Source organism: Mastomys coucha, unplaced genomic scaffold, assembly GCF_008632895.1.
Source record: "Mastomys coucha isolate ucsf_1 unplaced genomic scaffold, UCSF_Mcou_1 pScaffold18, whole genome shotgun sequence".
Taxonomy (NCBI): Eukaryota; Metazoa; Chordata; class Mammalia; order Rodentia; family Muridae; genus Mastomys; species Mastomys coucha.
The window spans coordinates 6,998,393-7,017,602 of NW_022196900.1; the positions used below are offsets into that span (position 1 = coordinate 6,998,393).

Here is a 19,210-nt window from a genome sequence, read left to right on the forward strand (position 1 = left end):
CAGACCCAGGCAAAGGATGTTCTGCTAAAGCACGCATGTGAACGGACACATGATGAAGGTTTCTTCACAGCACACATGTATTGGTCCACCTTGCATTGCATATTTGAGTTCCATTTGTCAAAGAACTTCTGGTGGTATGCTGAAGCTTCTTGCTGATTGGCAGAGTGATGTCAGCTGAGACAGATGCATGTGGTGAGGCAAGACCCATGGAGGACACAGGATATTTGGAGGGAGTATAACTTGAACTCGATAGCTGTAGAACATTTGTGAGTCTCATGTCTTCACTTTGCTGAGAAAGACACAGCCGAGAATTTCTCTTGGTGTCCCTCCAGGTCCCTCCTGCTGACTCCTGTGAACTGAACTATTGATTTCCTGACAACACAGATAGGATTTGCTCCAAAGAACCATTTCTAAACAGGTCCAGTTCCCCTGAATCCTTTTCTACTACCTCTGGTGGGTGGTAGGCTAGAAGAGAGGTTAAAACATTTAAGAACCATCATTAAAAATAGGTTTTGAAAAGCTATTAAAAGTTTTATTAAAATTAAAGTTCCATAGCATGCTTCTGCAAAAATTTGAGTAGCTGCTGAATGCATGTATTGTGCTAAAATGCATGCAAAGCTAGCTTGATGCCTCTGTTCCACATGAGCAAGGAAGAGAGAGAGAAAGTGAGAATGAAGCGTGATTTGTCAGGGTTTGTCCTCCTCACTGACAGGTCTTTGCCAGCTGGCTCAGTGACTAATAACTCCCCATACCCATTTCTAGTTTGCTTTCCTGCTTAGGAGCCTTACTTAGCTCAAGTAGCCCATACACTGGTCAGGCAGCCCTCAAGAGCATGGCCCTCTGAGGATCTGTCCACCCTTTCCTCTCTACCTAGCTTCATGGTACCTGATCTTGTAAGATACTTAAGACTCACAAGGTCAAAGCCTTAAATTTCACTTAAATTCAGTGAAACTCAAATTTGCATCTGCTACAACATTTTTAGAGACAAAATAAGGGAGGGGCTTGAGGCAGGATACCTAAAACTTTGCCTTTGGACTCTCAAAAGTTGAAATTCCCATGATAAGTTTTACTGTTGAGCTTGCAATGAATGACTCCCAAGATTTAAAAAACAAACAAAAACACTTGATTTTTATTTTTTAGAGGAAGGTATTCCTACATACCTGAAGAGTATACTTGTCATCTGTAAAAAAAATTCTAGACAGAAAACCAAAAATGTCATGGTAATCAAAATTTCATGAATTGCAGCATCCTAAAGCACTATATACTGAAAAATACTTTTTTAAGTGTGCCTGTTTTTGATCAATACCTTAAGCAATTGAGATTTGCAACAAGACTAGAAAATTGCCATGCTCGAGAATAAGACACAGGTGAGGTGCCTCTCTGCCTTCTCAGTATTGCAGTACTTAACTGTCTCTCAGGTCTTCCCCATGATGGTGGGGTGGGGGAGACACAAACACACCTTAATTTACTGACTGCAGTCATCTGCATTGGTGTGACTTTCTACTCTTCCCAAATATGAGCTTCTTTTTGTAGCTTAAAACGACTCTGTATTTATTGTACTTCCAGTATTTGTTAGTTGATTAAATAGGTAACTACCAAAAGCTTAGGAAGAGTGCCAATTTGTGTTGGTGAATCCTAGTACTCTGCATTGTTTGAAAACAGAACCATCTAAGTTTGCAGCATTTTGGACTCTGTAGCAACACTTCCATTCCCCAAGGAGTGTGGAAGCCTGGCAGTAATGCCATGGCCATGGCCCTGGCCAGTTCCTGCCTATTGTGAACTCAGTGTGAAATGCTCAGAAATAACCTCACAGATGCTTTCAGCTGGTGGCAGAGTAGTTGTCTTCTTTAGTGTAGAGCAATCAGTGTAACTTGGGGACAGTTTTAACAACAAATTGGCTTCATGAGTATTTATGCAGTAGCTCACATATGTTGTATTTTATTTTACATGTGTTGTATTTTAGTGAGTAGAAGGAAGAAGGGGTGGATAGTTAGGTGGAGATTTCTCCTTTCGGTTTAGTATTTATTGAGCTCTTGTGGACTAGATACTAGAGCATCTGCAGGGCACAGACACAAACCCTGCAGTAAGGAGACAGCAACATAACAAATATTGGGTAACACACTAAGGTGACAGTAAGGCAGAGTAGTGGAAAGAGGTCACCATGCAGCTGGCACACTGGCTCTGACTTTGAGTATTGTGGTGGCCAGGGAAGGTATTGCTGAGAATGACATGTGAGGTATTTACCTGAAGAGAGCAGTATTGACCCTTGGGGGGAGGAGTTTACAGCTGTGGGACTAGCAAGCACAAAGGTCATGAGGTGGGGCTGTCCCAAACCAGGAAAGCCAGGGATCCCAAGATGAGTGTGGAGGAAAAGAGAAGAGTCGAGGCCAGAGAAGTGGGGTAGCAAAGACAGTTGTGTTTTCTCGTCTGAATAAGACAGGTGGAGAAGAAAGTTGTGAGTAGAAGAATGGCATGGTGGGATTTAATGTGGAACATCTGCTGTTTGATAGCTGTGGTGTGAAGAATAGATTCTAGAAGGCAAAGTGGAAGCAGAGACAAGCAGAAAGCAAAGATGTTGCTGGCATGGACCAGGGTAGCCTCATGGAGGTGGTGAGGGTGGTGCATATCAGCCCTCCATCTTTATCCATTGATGGCGTAGAGGGAATGAGGTCTGCTGGAAGGAAATCTTCTCAGGCTGGGCCAGGAAGAATAGCTGTGCTCTTTGCATTCTGGCATTGATTTTGGACCCATAAGCAAAAGCAGATCCAGATACAATTTTCTGCAGACCCCTGGTCCTCCACATCAAATAAAATCAGAATATATCATCTGTTTGCTAGTAGCTTTGCTATGGAAATAAATACTAAAATATGGACTTTTTAAAAATAGTCCGTATGTTAAAGAGAGAGGGTCAATAGCAGGTGTGTGTGTAGCATGAGACTTTACCAAAACAACTTGGAAAATTACTCTTAGCTAAACCAGTTTCCAGGGAAGAGAATTTGACCATACGGGTAGACGGTGGGAAAGGGAAAACTGAGGGTGTGCACTCCAGTCCACACAGATGGGCACTGTCATTGAAGCCTCGGCGTGTCTGCGTGATATGATGCCTAAGTATCATAGTAGAAGGGCAGGCAGTGACTGTGGGACACCTGCTGGGTATGGGAAGTCTGTGGCCCAAGAGAAGGGAGAACCTTGAAACGGGGGTGGGATTTAGAGAAGGAAGCCTTGGACCCAGCTTTCCAGTGACAGTTAAGTCCTGAGTAGGGTGTGTGGCTTTCACTGCTTCCCTTTCCTTCCTACTATAAAGGCCCTGGGGAACTGCTGTTGGCCTCTCTTTCTTTTTTTTTTTTTTTTTTTTTTTTTTGGTTTTTCGAGACAGGGTTTCTCTGTAGCCCTGGCTGTCCTGGAACTCACTCTGTAGACCAGGCTGGCCTCGAACTCAGAAATCCGCCTGCCTCTGCCTCCCAAGTGCTGGGATTAAAGGCGTGCGCCACCACCGCCCGGCATGGCCTCTCTTTCAAAGCAGGAAAAAAGGGAAATTGAAGAGGGCATCTTTCCTGGACAAGGGTAGAAGACTATCCTAGGAGGAAGGGGAAGCAGGCTTGTTTGGGACTGCCACAAAACTCACTTCTGATGAGCTTGCAGGATCAAGGAGGCCTGGTCTTTCAAACTGTTTGTATCTGTGTTGGTAAAAGTCTTTCTAGTGGTCATTGAAATAACCCTGTCAGAGGTTTGCCCCATAAGTAAGGACACCGTATACACAGATGTCCAGGCTTTATGCCATTTCTCTTGGGCAGTTACTTGTGGGATCGCTGAGTTCTGTGGCAAGTGTATGCTTCACTCCTGAGAAATCGCTAAACTATTTTCAGAGAATTGTTTTGAAAACCCACCAAAAATGCATGTGAATTCTGGTTACAAAGTTCTAAGCATTTTGTGTTGTCAGTTTTTAAAGAGTGTGTATGGTGTATGCAGATGTGATCATTTGTGTATGTGTGTATGTTTGAGGTATGCATGCTTGTGTGGGTGTGCTCACCTGTGTGTTCATGTGTGTTGGAGGCCAGGGCTTGATGTTGGTGGTTTATTCTAGTGCTCTACACACACACACACACACACACACACACACTCTTTTTTGAGACAAGGTCTCACTGAATTTGCTGTTCTTTTTGTACACTGTGTGTTCCCTCCAGTGATGGTATTACAAATATCTATTGTCTTAGCTTTTCATGTGAATGATAGGAATCCAAATTCATGTCTTCATGTCTGTATAGGAAGCTGTTTTAGTTACGGTCTTACTGCTGTGAACAGACACCACGACCAAGGCAACTCTTATAAGGACAACATTTAATTGGGGCTGGCTTACAGGTTCAGAGGTTCAGTCCATTGTCATCAAGGCAGGAGCATGGTGAAGGCATCATCCAAGCAGACATGGAGCAGGAGGAGCTGAGAGTTCTCCATCTTCATCTGAAGGCAAACAGGCCGAATATCCTAATAGTGCCACTCTGTGGGCCAAGCATATACAAACCATCCCATAAACACTAAGACTTCTCTCCAGCCCATCAAGTGATTGTTGGGGTGGGGTATGTGTATGTATGTAGGCATCCATATGTTGTGCACACTTGGAGGAGGCAGAGGACAGCTCTGAGTGTTGGTACTCACCTTCCACCTTGTTTGAGACAAGCTCTCTCTCTCTTTTTTTTTCTGCTGAATATGCCAAGCTAGCTGGCCTGGGAACTCACAGGCTTCCTTCTATCTTTTACCTCTTGTTTGACATAGGACTGCTAGCATTACAGACCTTTTTCAAGGTTCTGGAGGTTTGAACTAAGGTCTTCACATGACAAGTATTTTGGTTTTGGCTGTGTCTGCCATTTAAACTTTATTATTGATTTTGTTGTCTCTGTGCTGGGGAGGTTTGGAGGAAGGAAAGGGAAAGGGGGAGTGATGTAATTATAATTATACAAAGGAAGTGATTTTTTTCAAAGTGTTTGTTTTTTAGCATACATCTCTACTGAAGTGTGTTATCAGGTTGTTTGCATATTTCAAAAGGAGTCTTCACTGAATTTTGAGTCTTTAGATAAAGTGTCAGCTCACTTTTCTGTTTGTTTGTATTGTTTTGGTTTTGATACAGGTTCTTTATATGAAGCCCTGGATGTTCTGGAGCTTACTATGTAGACCAGACTACCCACAAACTGACAAAGATCCTCTGAGTACTGAGATTAAAGATGTGGGCCACCACATCCCGCTGAGTACCAGCTTGTCACTGGCTGCATTAAGAAAATATTTTCTTTTAGTCTGACATTGAATTTTGGAAGAGCAGAAATTTACATTTTTAATGTAATTCAATTTGTCAACTTATTCTACAGTCAAAAATTAATAATCTTGGCATAAACCAAGGTCACAGATTTACTCTGGTGGTTTTCATCCTGTTCCGTTTTGTTTTCTGAATGTTTTAGAACTTTTTCATTTCAGACCTAATCTATTTCAAGTTAGTTTTCTCACATGGTATGAGTGTCCTTTTTTGTGTGTGAAAGGATGATTGGTTGTTTAGTTTTCTCCATTGAATTTCCCTAACACCTTTGTTGAAGAACACTCGGCATGTGTGGATTATGTATTATTGTTGTGATAGTCTCAGGAGGTCATGTTTCACAGAGAGAAGTATGTAAGGAAGACATAGGTGTGCATTTGCTGTATGAATTTAAGAGGCAAAAACAATTGTAAGACCCACCCTAGGAGCTGGCTTTTTTTAATAGTCAAATGAGGAAATTACTATTGAGTTTTGCTTTTCTATTTGTTAAGCTGGAGAAAGGGAAAGACTGCTTATGTAGAACTCTATCCATTGTGGTAACCACTAGCCACATTTAAATCAAATATTTACTTCCTCAGTCATCCTAGTACATTTTGGATGCATAAAGCCACATGTGGCTAGTGGCTCCCATGTGGACAGCACATATATAAAATGTTTTCTTCAGTGGAATGTGGTGGCATAGGCCCATAATCTCAGCTCTGAGGAGTCTAAGGCAGGCAGACCACAAGTTCAGGTGTACCATGGACTATATGGTGATTCCAGGATAGCCTGGGATACATGATTGAAACCCTACCTTTAAAAAACGTTTTGTTTTGTTTTTTTTTTTATTATTTTTTTATTACTTTTATTTTTTACAGTCTGGTCTTTATGCCTTTCCCAGTCCACCCTCCAACAGTTCCTCATCCCATTCCTCCTCCCCCGTCTCGGAGAGGATATCCCCACCCCACTACTCTACCTTCCTGCCAGGCCTCCCCATTCCCTGGGGCCTCCAGTCTCTCCAGGGTTTGGCCAGACACTGAGACCAGCCCAGGCAGTCCTCTATTGTATGTGTCGGGGGCCTCAGACCAGCTCTTGTTTGCTGCCTGGTTGGTGACTCGGTGTCTCAGAGATCTCGGGTGTCCTGGTCAGTTGAGACTGCTGGTCTTCCTATGGGGTCACCCTCCACTCTGCAGCTTCTTCCAGGCTTTCCCTAATTCAACCATGGGGGGCCTCCAACTTCAGTCTATGAGTTGGGTGTAAGTATCTGTATCTGTCTCAGTCTGCTACATGTGCCTCTCAGAGGACAGCCATGCTAGGCTCCTGTCTGTAAGCGTCAGTCCTTGGAGCCTCCCCTTGAGATGGGCCCAAGTTGGGCCTATCACTGAACCTCCTTTCCCTCAGGTTTTTCCCTGCAGATCTTTTAGACAGGAACAATTCTGGATCAGAGTTTTTCACTGTGGGGTGGCTTCATCCTTGGACCTGACCTAGAATGAATGTTTTTCCTTGATCACAAATCTGTCCCAAGTCTATTTCTCTTCTTAGTGTAATTTATGAAAGCTCATTGTATTCCTTTTTATGCAGCCTTTGCTTGGCTATTCTGTGAGGAGGGGGTACATTCTATTCTTGGTTCTAACTTTGTCACCTCTTTCTGGCAAAATAACTAAAACTATCTCCTTAAACTTTTTTTCTAAAATCATTTGAATCAAATCAGGAATTCTGTAAGTTCTTTAGTTCATCTAAACAGCATTAATTCATAAAGGCTCATGTTCTTGTCGATCTGCAGGAATTTTATCCCATAGGGTGGGCTATTACCCAAAAGTAATCACACCAAGGTATAAGCAGTGAGGGTCTCCTGGTGTCCACTCACACCATGCCAAATAAATGAGCATGCTAATGGCAAACACGAGAAAGTACATCAGTAGCAAGAAGCAATCCTGGGATGAAGTCTCTGGGCCATGACACACCAGAGCTAACCCATCACAGCTGAGCATGACTGTGGGGCTGTCTTCAGGGAGCTCACTTGCCCACTGCAGCTCTTCCTGCATGACATCTGCTATATTACAGGTATTTTTATATAGCTTTTCAGACATCCTTACTGTGATTTTATCCTCTCCCCTTCTGTAGCTCATACCCTTTCTTAGAGGCCCCCATTTTCCCATCTCCCCTTCAGATCATTTTCACCATGCTACTCTTAACACTCCACTAACCAACTTCCCGGGCAGTGGCCCCTCCTTACTTTGCTGGTTTCTGCAGTTGTTTCCAGATATGTACTCACAGCTGATGATGTGGAGCTAGGAGTCTCAGATTCGAGAACAGTTGGTGTGTGTCTTTCTGCGTCTGGATTGCCTCCCTCAATGTGAACTTTCCAATTTGTCCATTTCCCTGCAGAGGTCATGGTTTTATTTTTCTTTACAACTGAATAGCATTCCATTGTATGTATATGTACAACATTTTCATTATCTGTTCATTGATTGAAAGGCATTTAGGTTGTTTCCATTTCCTCCTAGCTGTCACGAATCGAGTAGCAGGAACATAGCTGAGCCAGTACCTATGGCGTAGGATGTCAAGTCCTTTGGGCATATCCAGGGGATAGTATAGCTGGGCCATGGCAGATTTGCTTTAGTTCTCTAAGAGTTCTCCACCCTGATCTCCAGAATGGCTGAAGCAGTTTGTAGCCCCACCATCAATAAGAGAAGGCTCCCTTTCCTCACGTCCTTACAACCTTTGTTGCTGGCTGCTTTGTTGACCATTGCCATTTTGGCTGGGGTGAGATGGAATCTCAAAGTTGTTTTAATTAACATTTCTCTATTGCTGCAATAGTGGACTTTTCTGAGATAATTCTTAGCCATTTTTATTTCTTCCCTTGAGAACTTCCTGTTTAAATCCCAAGCCCATTTAAAAAAAAATGGGTCATTTGCTTTTTATATTCTTTTTTTAAAGTTCTTTTTCTATCCTGGATATGAATCTTTTGTGAGACTTCTACCACCCAATTGATTGTGTTTTTAGCTATGCAGCTCTTTTTTCTTTTCTTTTTTTCTTTTTTCTCTTTCTTTTTTTTTTTTACTCATCAATTGTTGGTCCCAATTCTTGGGCAAAGGGTTCTGTTCACCCAGTCCTTTCTTATACCTGTGTCTTGTTCAGGCTGTCTATGCTTTCTTGTAGTAGTTTCAGGGTTTTTAGGTTTCAATCCATGTATACTTAGTATTTATTTATTTATTTATTTATTTATCTACTTATTTATTTATATGAGTACACTATAGCTGTCTCCAGACATACCAGAAGAGGGCATCAGATCCCATTACAGATGGTTGTGAGTCACCATGTGGTTGCTGGGAATTGAACTCAGAACCTCTGGAAGAGCAGCCAGTGCTCTTAACTGCTGAGCCATGTCTCCAGCCCCTGGAGCTAGTTTCTTTCTTCTACATATGGACATCCAAATTTCCCAGCACCATTTGTTAGAAATGCTGTCTTCATACAGTGTATTCTTTGGACATGTTTGTTGAATATTAGATGGCTGTAGTCACATTTGGTCAGGTCCAAGGATGAAGCCACCCCACAGTGAAAAACTCTGATCCAGAATTGTTCCTGTCTAAAAGATCTGCAGGGAAGAACCTGAGGGAAAGGAGGTTCAGTGATAGGCCCAACTTGGGCCCATCTCAAGGGGAGGCTCCAAGGACTGACGCTTACAGACAGGAACCTAGCATGGCTGTCCTCTGAGAGGCACATGTAGCAGACTGAGACAGATACAGATACTTACACCCAACTAATAGACTCCCTAAAGTTCCCAGAGCACCCCCCATGCCCTTCAATTTTGTTACTGCTTGTGCCAGTCATGACACTTTTTTTTTTTTTTTTTTGGTTTTTCGAGACAGGGTTTCTCTGTGTAGCCCTGGCTGTCCTGGAACTCACTCTATAGACCAGGCTGGCCTCGAACTCAGAAATCCACCTGCCTCTGCCTCCCAAGTGCTGGAATTAAAGGCGTGCGCCACCACCGTCCGCAGTCATGACACTTTTGAACATTCTATTGATTGTCTTTTAGTCTGGAGGACACTGGGATACATCCCTCCTTTCCCCTTTCCTCTCCTTCCCTCTTCCTCACTTTTGTATCAATCTTTTGTAGTTCTTTTTTTCTGTGTCTATCTCTTTCTTACATGCCTACCTTCTATAGAAATCCACCTTTAACCTTGTTTTTTTTTTTTTTCCTATTTGGATGCTGAAGTCCAGTGACTCTATTATTAGCTCAGGCCTCTAACCTGAGTTCTTAGTGAATATATCTATGTGACTGGCCTATGGACATCTAGCCACCGCCTGTCTAGAATGGATACAACCTCTTTCTCTCTTTTAAACCTGCCTCTAACCTGTGACTGTGAGTGGTTACTACCCAGAATGCCTTAGCCAGACACTAGGAGCCTTCATTACTGTGGTTTCTGCATCTGACTACTTTCAGCTTGCTTTTTTATTTCTCATTCATTTTCAGGTTCTCCACATTTCCAAGCATTCTCACATTGGTGAAAGTCCTTCCAGTTTAGCTTTCCCAAGACTGGGTAGTAAGCAACCTTTTTTTTTTCTTCTACTTTTTTTGTTTGTTTTTTATAAGCAACCTTTCTAACTTCAGAGCTGGACACTTTGTTTCCCTCATTTGTGATCTCCCTTCAGTGATGCATTACTTCTGACAAATGAAATCATTAGCATACTGTGGTCATCTCAAAGTCTGCAGTCCTGTCAGTCACACAGCTCCCTAAAGTTCCCAGAGCACCCCCCATGCCCTTCTCCCCACCTCTGCCTTTGTGTTCTCCCTAGCCCCATTTTCCTCCTATTGTGCCCATCAGAAATCCACATAGGCTCCTCTTGTACCTTTCTGACTTCCCCCACATTTCCATGGTAGTCCCTACTTTGATGCCATGGTAGATTCTCCCTTGCATTGTTATCCCACAGGAGACCTTCAGCACTCATTTGTGGCATAATCTAAAAAGCTTCAGCTCTGAAATATATTCACATTTACAGGCTGATGAGCCATAATAACAATCTTCTTCTGTATTGTTATAGGCAAAGATGCTGGAGGCAGATCTGGTTTCAAAGATGCTAAGGGCTGTCCTGCAGTCTCATAAGAATGGGATAGCATTACCCCGGCTCCAAGGAGAGTACCGATCTTTGACTGGAGACTGGATCCCCTTCAAGCAGCTGGGATACCCTACTTTAGAAGCCTACCTGAGAAGCGTGCCAGCGGTTGTCAGGATAGAGGCTAGTAGATCTGGAGAGGTAAGATGGTATCTGGCATGTCAGAATTCTCACCCTGAGTCAGTCACCTGCCTCGTGCTTCTGATCTCATACCTCTAGTATAAGCAAAGGCATGTGCTGAGTAGCTTAGGTCCATAGTGGCAGCACATCCAAGGTACAGCCCACATTCTCATGTCTTGTGTAATGTATGCCTCAGAGTATTTGGGATATTACCCAGTGCCACTCTCTGTGTATGTGGGGCAGGAGTGGGGTTGGTAGAGAAGAAAGGGGAGCAGGATCAAGAGAGCAGTTGGAGGGGAAGCTCATTTGTAAGAACGAGTGTAAGGGAAGACTGCAGTTAATTACACGTGAGTATCAGTAGTAAGCATGTGCTGGCATCCCACAGCCTTCCAGGTCTACGCCTTTAGCTCCTGATTCTTACAGCACTCATCACACAGTTTTAAGCTTCTTTTCTCTCTTAAAAGATTCTAAGAGTGAGAGATTTGCTTTTTCTCTTCATAATTGGCACTTCATAAATGTGCTGAATGCTTGAAAGATCAGCATTCAGCATGAATGAATGCATGAACTAATAGTGCTTCCTTCATACAGTTTGGAATTGTATTTTACTTTGAACTCTCCCCTACTATTTTGAACATTGAAAAATGTTTCCAAGTTTTGACTATTACAATATCCCCTACTGAACATACTGAGGCACGTAGCTTTTTTCTTTATATTTTCTATAAGAATAGAAGCACTAGCCAAAAGAGTACTGATAAAATTTGGCTGCTACATAAAGCTGTATTGTTCTTGATTTCAACTTAGAGTGACACATGCACAAAAAAAAGTAATTTAAAAAAAAACAAACATCCTCTAGCCTCAGAGAGACAGCCTCAGTATGTGAGCCTGGAGTCACTGCTCTTCCTGTGTAGCCTCAGTGTGTGAGCCTGGAGGTTGGCTTTCTGAGCACTCACTGCTCTTTCTGTGTATGTGGTAGAAAGATGTACCAGTCGCACATTTCTGAGCTGGTGTGTGCAGAGCACAGGATGCCTTTGGCTCATTTGCTCATCCCCTCCCCCCATACCTACTTTATTGTAAGTGCTTAATAAGTATCTGTTTAAAGAATAAATGAAAATCTCAACTTGGAGAAAGAATAGTAGATCATGCATGATTCCTTTTGTGTTAAATATAATTTTGGTTCTGGAAATTGGGAGAGAGGCACTGGAAGTTGCATATACCTTGCTCTGGGGTATGTAGGCTCCCTGGGACCCAGCCTTTACAAACTGGCTCTCAGAATGTTCTGTTTTCACTCTGCTGCTCACAGATCATCTGCTATGCTGTAGCTTGCACAGAAACTGCAAGGATCGCTCAGCTTGTGGCTCGTCAGAGGACCTCTAAAAGGAAAACAGGGAGACAAATTAATTGTCAGATGAGAGTGAAGAAAACCATGCCGTTCTTTCTAGAAGGTAAGTCTGACTGTGAGTAAATTATCATAAGGACTTACGGAAATATTGCCTATGTTCCTGATAAACTCTTCATTGAATACTTTACTGATATGCATGTCAAGAGAAAATTTCTGCAGCTGGGATTTCCACTGAAATGAAGATGAGTGTGACTTACAAAATCCAGTGGTGATGGTGCAGAATGCAACTGATGGTCACTGTGGTGACAGCTAAGGGTAGTCTTACCATTTTGGGTTATTAGACAAGACTCCTCATCCAGAGTTTTGGATGAACCAAGAATCTGTGATATACTTTTGTACTTAGCAGATTATGTATTTTGGTTGAGACATTTATTTTTCAGAGACATATGAATTACATGGCCTGAAAACATGATAAATGGCTGTATTTCCCAAATACCTAGCCATAGACAAGACGCCATCACTATGAGTGAGGAGGGTGGGCTTCCTGATGATGGGAGGCTTGGGTACAGGCAGAATGTGCAGACTGAGAAAGCAGGAGCATCCTTCTGGCTTCATACCAACTGGTGGTAGCTTGGGAAGTGCTCACGTAGTGAGTGGAGGGAAGCACTGGCTAACGAGGCAGGCAAGACCCATCCACAGAACTCTCCAGTCTTGTGTGTGCCCTACTCACCCCTACCAGGGACCCTTTCTTTTATCCTTTCAATTGTTTTGGGAAGTATGACCCACAGAAATATCTAGAGCAACATAATGAAAGAAACTACGGTCTGAGGAGGCCAGCTGATTGTGTTGTATCTGCCTAATTTATAGGGAAACCAAAGGCAACCCTCAGACAACCAGGATTTGCCTCAGATTATTCTATCAGCAAGAAACCTAATTCAGCACTGTTAAGAGACAAAGGAAGCACCTTGGGAGTTAAGGCTGATGTGGATATGCCACCCTACCCAGATATTCCAGTGCAGAGGCATGTGAGCATGCCTGCCAACAGCAGGTACGCTGGGCTTACAGGAGCAGTTTGGAGAGCTTGAGTAACAGCTATAAGAAGTGTGTGTTCATAAGGAGAAACATTTTCTTCATGTTACCTGTGTCACATGCATCACTGTTAGTCCTCTTACTGCCTGATGGCATCCCCTGAGTGACCCCTGTACTCTTTCCTCCTCCTGTTGGGATCTGTCCTTGTCCAGTCAGCTGTACACACTCTAATGAGGTCTTCTAAGATGCTATTTTATGTAATTTTCAAATTTTTCTACAAAATTGTTCTTACAATTAGTAAGTTCCAGATAAAATCTCATTTACCTGTGTATTCATTCAGCTTTGGTCTGGTAATTGCCTTAGGCAGTAGCATTTGATCTTGGTGCACTGGCACCTGGGATGGTTGTACCATGGAACTGGACTACTACTAAGGCACTCATAGCCTTTGCTTGGGTGTGGCCATGCATGAGCCAGCTAACAGTAAGCTCATTATTTTATGTTGTGCGGATGATTCCTCACTTGTCCAATGAAAGCATGCAAGAAGTTGATCAAATGGTTTCTTTCTATGTCTAAATGTTATAGTTTTAAGAAGTCACCCAGAAGTCAGGCAAGCTACAATTTATGGGCTACAATCCAAACACTCACTGTCTGCTTTTATAAGTAAAGTTTTATAAGAGCATGGCTGTACTCTGTTCATGTATGGCCTGTGCTGTTTTGTACTGCAGTGGCAGAGTTGAGTGGTTGTGCAGAGCCTGAAGTCTGTCCTGTTGGCCTCCTGACAATCAGGAAACACATGCTAGGCCCTGATGAGAAAATCAGTATCCCATCTCCCTGCCAAGTTGCAAGTTGTGCCTTTTTGTAAATTTGTGGTATCATATTTCTTTAAAGCAGTGTCTACGTGGGGGTAAAGTTCAGCTTTTCCTCAGAAGCTTTCATCTAGAGACTAAAATCGTTAGGGAAAATTAATTTAAAAAAAGTTTGGCAGAAAGGTATGCTTTGGCATTTTCTTTTGAGCACTTATATAGCTCAATGCAGAGATGTGGGATGGCAGCAATGGCATGTGCTAAAATCCTTTATTAGTAGTTGACAGACTGCTTCTTTTAGAATTAAAATACCATTAGGAAATATGCTTCATTCGAAACATTTTAGTTTTTAAATCTTTTGCGCTGCTCAAAATTGTGACTGCTTCCCCTAATGAGAAAAATATGTTCACTGTTTCCTTTGCTCATGGTTCATTCAGCAAGTCTCACAACACTCACTCTCCCATGCTAGTACTAAGCATTACTCAGGAGCCTGGGATACTAGTGAAGGAAAAACACACACACACACACACACACACACACACACAGAGAGAGAGAGAGAGAGAGAGAGAGAGAGAGAGAGAGAGAGAGAGAGAGAGAGAGAGAGAGAGAAGAGAGAGAAATGAATGAGAATGTGGGAAGAATGGGGGTGTTGATGTGGGTCCATGTGGAGTGGTGTGGTTTGTTCATACTCGTATTTGGAAACATCTTCCTATATAAGTCCAATAGTGATAGTCAATTATGTTGGAAAGGATATGAGGTAGGCAGGTGCCTGTGTCTCTTTTCTCCGTGTGGTTATACGAGCAGCCTGTCTGCCAGCTTTGAAACTCTACCTTCATTCCACCTAAGCTAAAGCTAATGTTTGCAAGGTTTGTGCTCCTGCACTCCAGCACCTGGTTTAAAAGTCATACCTGCATCATGCCCCACTCTGCTGTGGCTAATCCTGTGCATGGGGTTATGTTCCAAAATATTCCTTATTTTAAGTATTTATTCTTCATGTGCTTTTATTTATTTATCCCTTTAAAGATGATTAGTTGAAACTCTGACTCCAGGTTCTTAAAGAGACTTTAAAAAACCTACTTTGAATTTAGCTTTTAACATACTTTTCTCTGAGTAAATATGAAGTATGATGCCAAATTTGTTTTCATATTTTAGAATATTTTCATAGGTTATTTTGTTGGTAAGTGAGATGGAGACTTTAAATGAAAAGTAGAGTGTTTAAAAACTTGCTGTTTTCATACCTTAGGTTCAGTCCAAAGTCACCCTCGCCAGCACCTTTCCAGACACACATCTCAAGGACCTGCCCTAAGGAAGTGAATGGTATGTTTTCCAGATGTGGCATGAGTCTTGGGCCCCAACAGAAATAATCTAATGGTGGCTTTTGACATGTGCTCTCACCTTTTCCTGCATGAGATTTATCTCCCTCACTCCATTTCTAACTGTAAACTCATGGACTGAAGCAATCTTTAGAGAGAAGAATGCTTCCAGTGATGCTGTCAGTGTGAATTGAGGCCTCCATCACACCAGACCCATTCTGCTCCATGTCCACGTGTCCCTGTAGTTACCTGTTTTCCAAACCCACTCCCTAATTAGAGGGTGAACCTTCAAGATAAGACCTCACCTTAAGGAAACTACCTGCTCTGTTTCAAGGTCCTAAATGTGGGGCTTAAACTCATAAGAGAGACTCAAGATGCTGTAGCAGTAAAAGTTGGCACTTTAAACTGTGAGGTGTGGGGCCTGGAGAAATAACTCAGAAGTTAAGAGTACTGGCTGCTCTTCCAAAGGATCTAGGTTTGATTGCAAAACCAACATGGTTCCTGCCCCAAAATATCTGACACCCTCTTCTTACTTACAAACATACATGCAGTCAAAACAGCCATGCACATAAATCAAACAAAAAAAGATTAAAATTATTTTTAAATGGTGAGGTAACAGCTAGTATAAGCAATTATTGGTTATGGAATGAAAAGGGTCATTAAGAAACAATAGGATAGTAAGTGAAGCCAAGGAAGCTGCTGGTTAGGCATGTATCACTCATGGACTTGTCTTTTGCAAGCAGTGTGTGAATCCGCTGAGTACTGTCACCAAGGGCAGCTTTACAGAGGGCTGGCTCTGTGCTCCATGACATGACTAGGCAGGATTAGTTACTTGCACTATGTCTCTTATTGAGTTCAGATTCCTTTCCCACAGGAGTATTATTACAGTATTGATTATGAAAGTGAATAGTATGATTTTTGTATATAAGAACTATTTTTACATATGAATTTTCTAAATCATGACTACTCAGTGAAGTTGTATGCCTCTTTAGGAGTTTAAAACAGAATAAGTTATTTCCTTAATAGGAAAGGGTTATGGTTATCCTGGACCCATCTCCTCTCTGTGCTAGTCTAAGGGTGGCAGCGGCACATCATAATGTCTTCTAGTGAGAAGAGAGGGGTAATCTCTAAGGATCCTCAAGGAAAACTCTTTTTGGTACCTGGTATCCTTAGAGATCAGTGTCCTAGACTAGACTATATATCTCTTGTTAGTTAATGAAGAAGAAAATAAAAATGACTATACTTAGCAGAAAAGGTATCTGATTAAATTGTAAATAATTTTTTCATGCAGGTGTTAGATTTTAATACTTTGATATATATCCTGATAGAATTCTATATAGGTTTGGCATTATTTCCATAGTTAAACTACCAGATTGGTCACAGTAACACACAGGTTTCTCTTGCTTAGTATGTAAACTCATACTAAGTTTAAATAAAAAATAAATAAACAGGAGTGAAAGAAGCCAGCTAAAACTTTATGAAAGATAAATATTGGAGAAGTAGAAACCAGACTGTGGTTGATGTCCATAAACTAGCTGGGATCATTTTTTTTGTAGATTTTCAGGCTCCTGTGGATTGCTAAATTGTTTTCCTTAGTTAAAGAGAAAGTTCCTTATAGTCAGAAAACCTGGACATCTTTTTATCTTTTATAAAAGTACCCTTCCTACTAAGGCATTATTTTTGTGCCTCATAAATTATAGCTTCAGTTGAGCACTGCACATACATTATCTAAAATGTTGTCTTCCTTAGTTGCAGTTAAATAATAAAACATTATTTTTTTACCCAGCAAGATTGCCATAATGTTCAAAGTAAACTATAAAGTATCCTTGCAAAATGAAGGGATAAGCTCCCTCATTGAAGGTGTCTTGGCTCTGCTGATATAATTCAGGGATAATAGGTGAGGTGGTCCTCAGTGCTGCTCAGCTTAGTCCATATTCTTCTAAATCCAGGACCCCAGAGCCCACAGCATAGCAAAGTCAAATACTAGGTAATGGAATAATCTATTAATTCTATCATTCTTTTAATTTAAAGATAATTTAAATCAGACTGTTGAGAAACCAAATGTCACGCCTCCTGCCTCTTACACTAATAAGATGGATGAGGTTCAAAACCGCATAAAGGAAATATTAGACAAGCATAACAATGGCATTTGGATATCTAAGCTTCCACATTTTTACAAAGAGTTTTATAAAGAAGACCTTAACCAAGGAGTTTTACAGCAGTTTGAACACTGGCCTCACATTTGCACGGTACGTGTTTCCTTCTTCTTCCCTCTCTGCTCCCTCCCTGCCCAGCTTGCAGGTCCCAAGTTAGTAGTCAGGGGAGCAGAGTGCTTCCCATGTGCTTCCTACTAACTGTCTCTAAGACTAACGCGTGTGGCTTCTCACTCCTACAAAACAGACATCAAGGTTCGAAGTGCTATTACCTATTTTGTTTGAGTTTTAAGATGCATTTAATATTTGGTAATATGTACTGTGTGCCGTTTTGTGTTGATTGAACCTCTGCCAATAAACATTGGCCATTCTGCCATTTTAGTACTTACCGGTCATAGTTTGTTTTAGTCCTAGTTTGTATATACTTAGTCTTGAGCATTTTTCAAGACTTTTCAGCTGGGACAAATTTCTGTCATTTGTGCTAATTGTTTTTACATGGAACTTGATTTGTTCTGGAACTGGTACTGGTACTATAGTCATATATTACAGTCATATTTGAGAGACCTGTGCAAGTTGTCCTCATAAGAGAAGCTTCAGATTGAAAGTTCTTTGTAGCTGCCACCCCTGCTCAGAGTTCATGATTATAAGATGGTGGATCAGAACAGGGTGTTAGAAATTTTCATTCAGCCAGAGATAGAGATAGCTAGATTCTTACACCCAAGTACTTTCTATATGTTTTGTAATTATCAATATAGAATCTACTTTTAAAATGTAGTTGTCCTAAATGACAGCATTAACACCTGCTTGGTGCTTCTACATTTGTAGAATCAATTTCTTGGAGTATGCGTGTTCTGAAAGAGGGCTTTCTTTAACATACATTTTGGCCTCTATACCCATTGGGCAGAAGCCCTCTCCTGGGCTCCTGGCCTAAGAAGAGCGTGTGTTTTGGCACTGTTTTCCCGGTAGGCTACAGTTCCCTCTGAGTCTCATGCCCAGTTCCAGGCAGAAGTCATCCTTCCATACATCCAGTCACATGACATTGCTCCTGCTCATCACTGCCCTGAGTGCTGAAAGCACAGGAGAAGAAGTCTAATAAAGTAAATAGCTATGAGAAAAAAGGGTTACGGCAATGTGGCGAGTGTTAGAATACTCTATATGAAGTAGGGAAACAAGAACTGTCAAACTCTGGAGACACTGCTCTGTGTCCCTGTAAATGCAGAATAGCAAGTGTTCTGGGAAATGGTGTCTATAGTGTTTAAAGTGTAAAACTTATTCTTAAAGTGAAATTCTGTTATCTTTATTTGGGGAAGATTCCCTCCCAGATACAGTATGTTGATGTTCCCTCTGCCACCTTACTCCTAAGGGACCTTGTTAGGAGTTTGTTGGCCTGAGTTTTAGCTCATATTAGATGCATACCATCCCTTGATTTTAAAATTCCATTGACAATTGCAAACTTTAAAGTTTTAATGGCCCTGGAGCTTTTTATGGTCATGATACAAAGATAACTTGCTCTAGGTTTGGATAAGGAATTCTTTAGAGCCTAAGTTTAAAGAATAAATAGTGTGTTGTGTTTTCATTGCTTTATACTTCATGATAATTACTAGCATTTGTGTAGCTCAATTTATTACTTCTAGAGAAATTTCCATCTTTGCTGTTCTGGATGGCTATAGAGTCCCAGAGTACTTTACTGGCAAGAGTATCTATTCTGTTGATATTAGAATGTTACCTAAAATGGATGGTTTCCTCTTAAATTTTAGGTACTGAAGCAACCGACTTTTTTGTTACACTTTTAGCACTTCACTCCATCTACACCTCATGACCATTTTGTGCCCAGTCAGGAAAGTTGAGCATGAAGCAGAACCACAGAATTCATTCCTTCCCAGTGTCCCTCTTGGCTTTGGGTAGGACCATGTAGACTTGAGTAAGACTGTCAGTGTGAGGTGCTGATGGAAGGCAGTATGCCTAGGATACCACAAACTGCCAGTCATTTGGGTGTCTGTTGATAGTTTCCATACCAATTTTCTGACTTCTGAGTATTCTTAATAATTTGAGTTTTT

General features: G+C 41.6%; 1 protein-coding gene across 4 annotated transcripts in view; it reads left to right on the forward strand.

Moving 5' to 3' along the window:
* Nucleotides 1-19,210, forward strand: part of Tdrd7 (tudor domain containing 7) — a 70,265-nt gene that overhangs the window by 13,301 nt on the left and 37,754 nt on the right. For all 4 annotated transcript variants that reach the window (XM_031377297.1, XM_031377298.1, XM_031377300.1 and 1 more), the window contains exons 2-6: nucleotides 10,325-10,537; nucleotides 11,817-11,958; nucleotides 12,723-12,903; nucleotides 14,931-15,004; nucleotides 17,032-17,249. In XM_031377297.1, coding sequence (XP_031233157.1) covers nucleotides 10,325-10,537; nucleotides 11,817-11,958; nucleotides 12,723-12,903; nucleotides 14,931-15,004; nucleotides 17,032-17,249 — 828 coding nt within the window. The remainder of the gene's footprint in view (nucleotides 1-10,324; nucleotides 10,538-11,816; nucleotides 11,959-12,722; nucleotides 12,904-14,930; nucleotides 15,005-17,031; nucleotides 17,250-19,210) is intronic.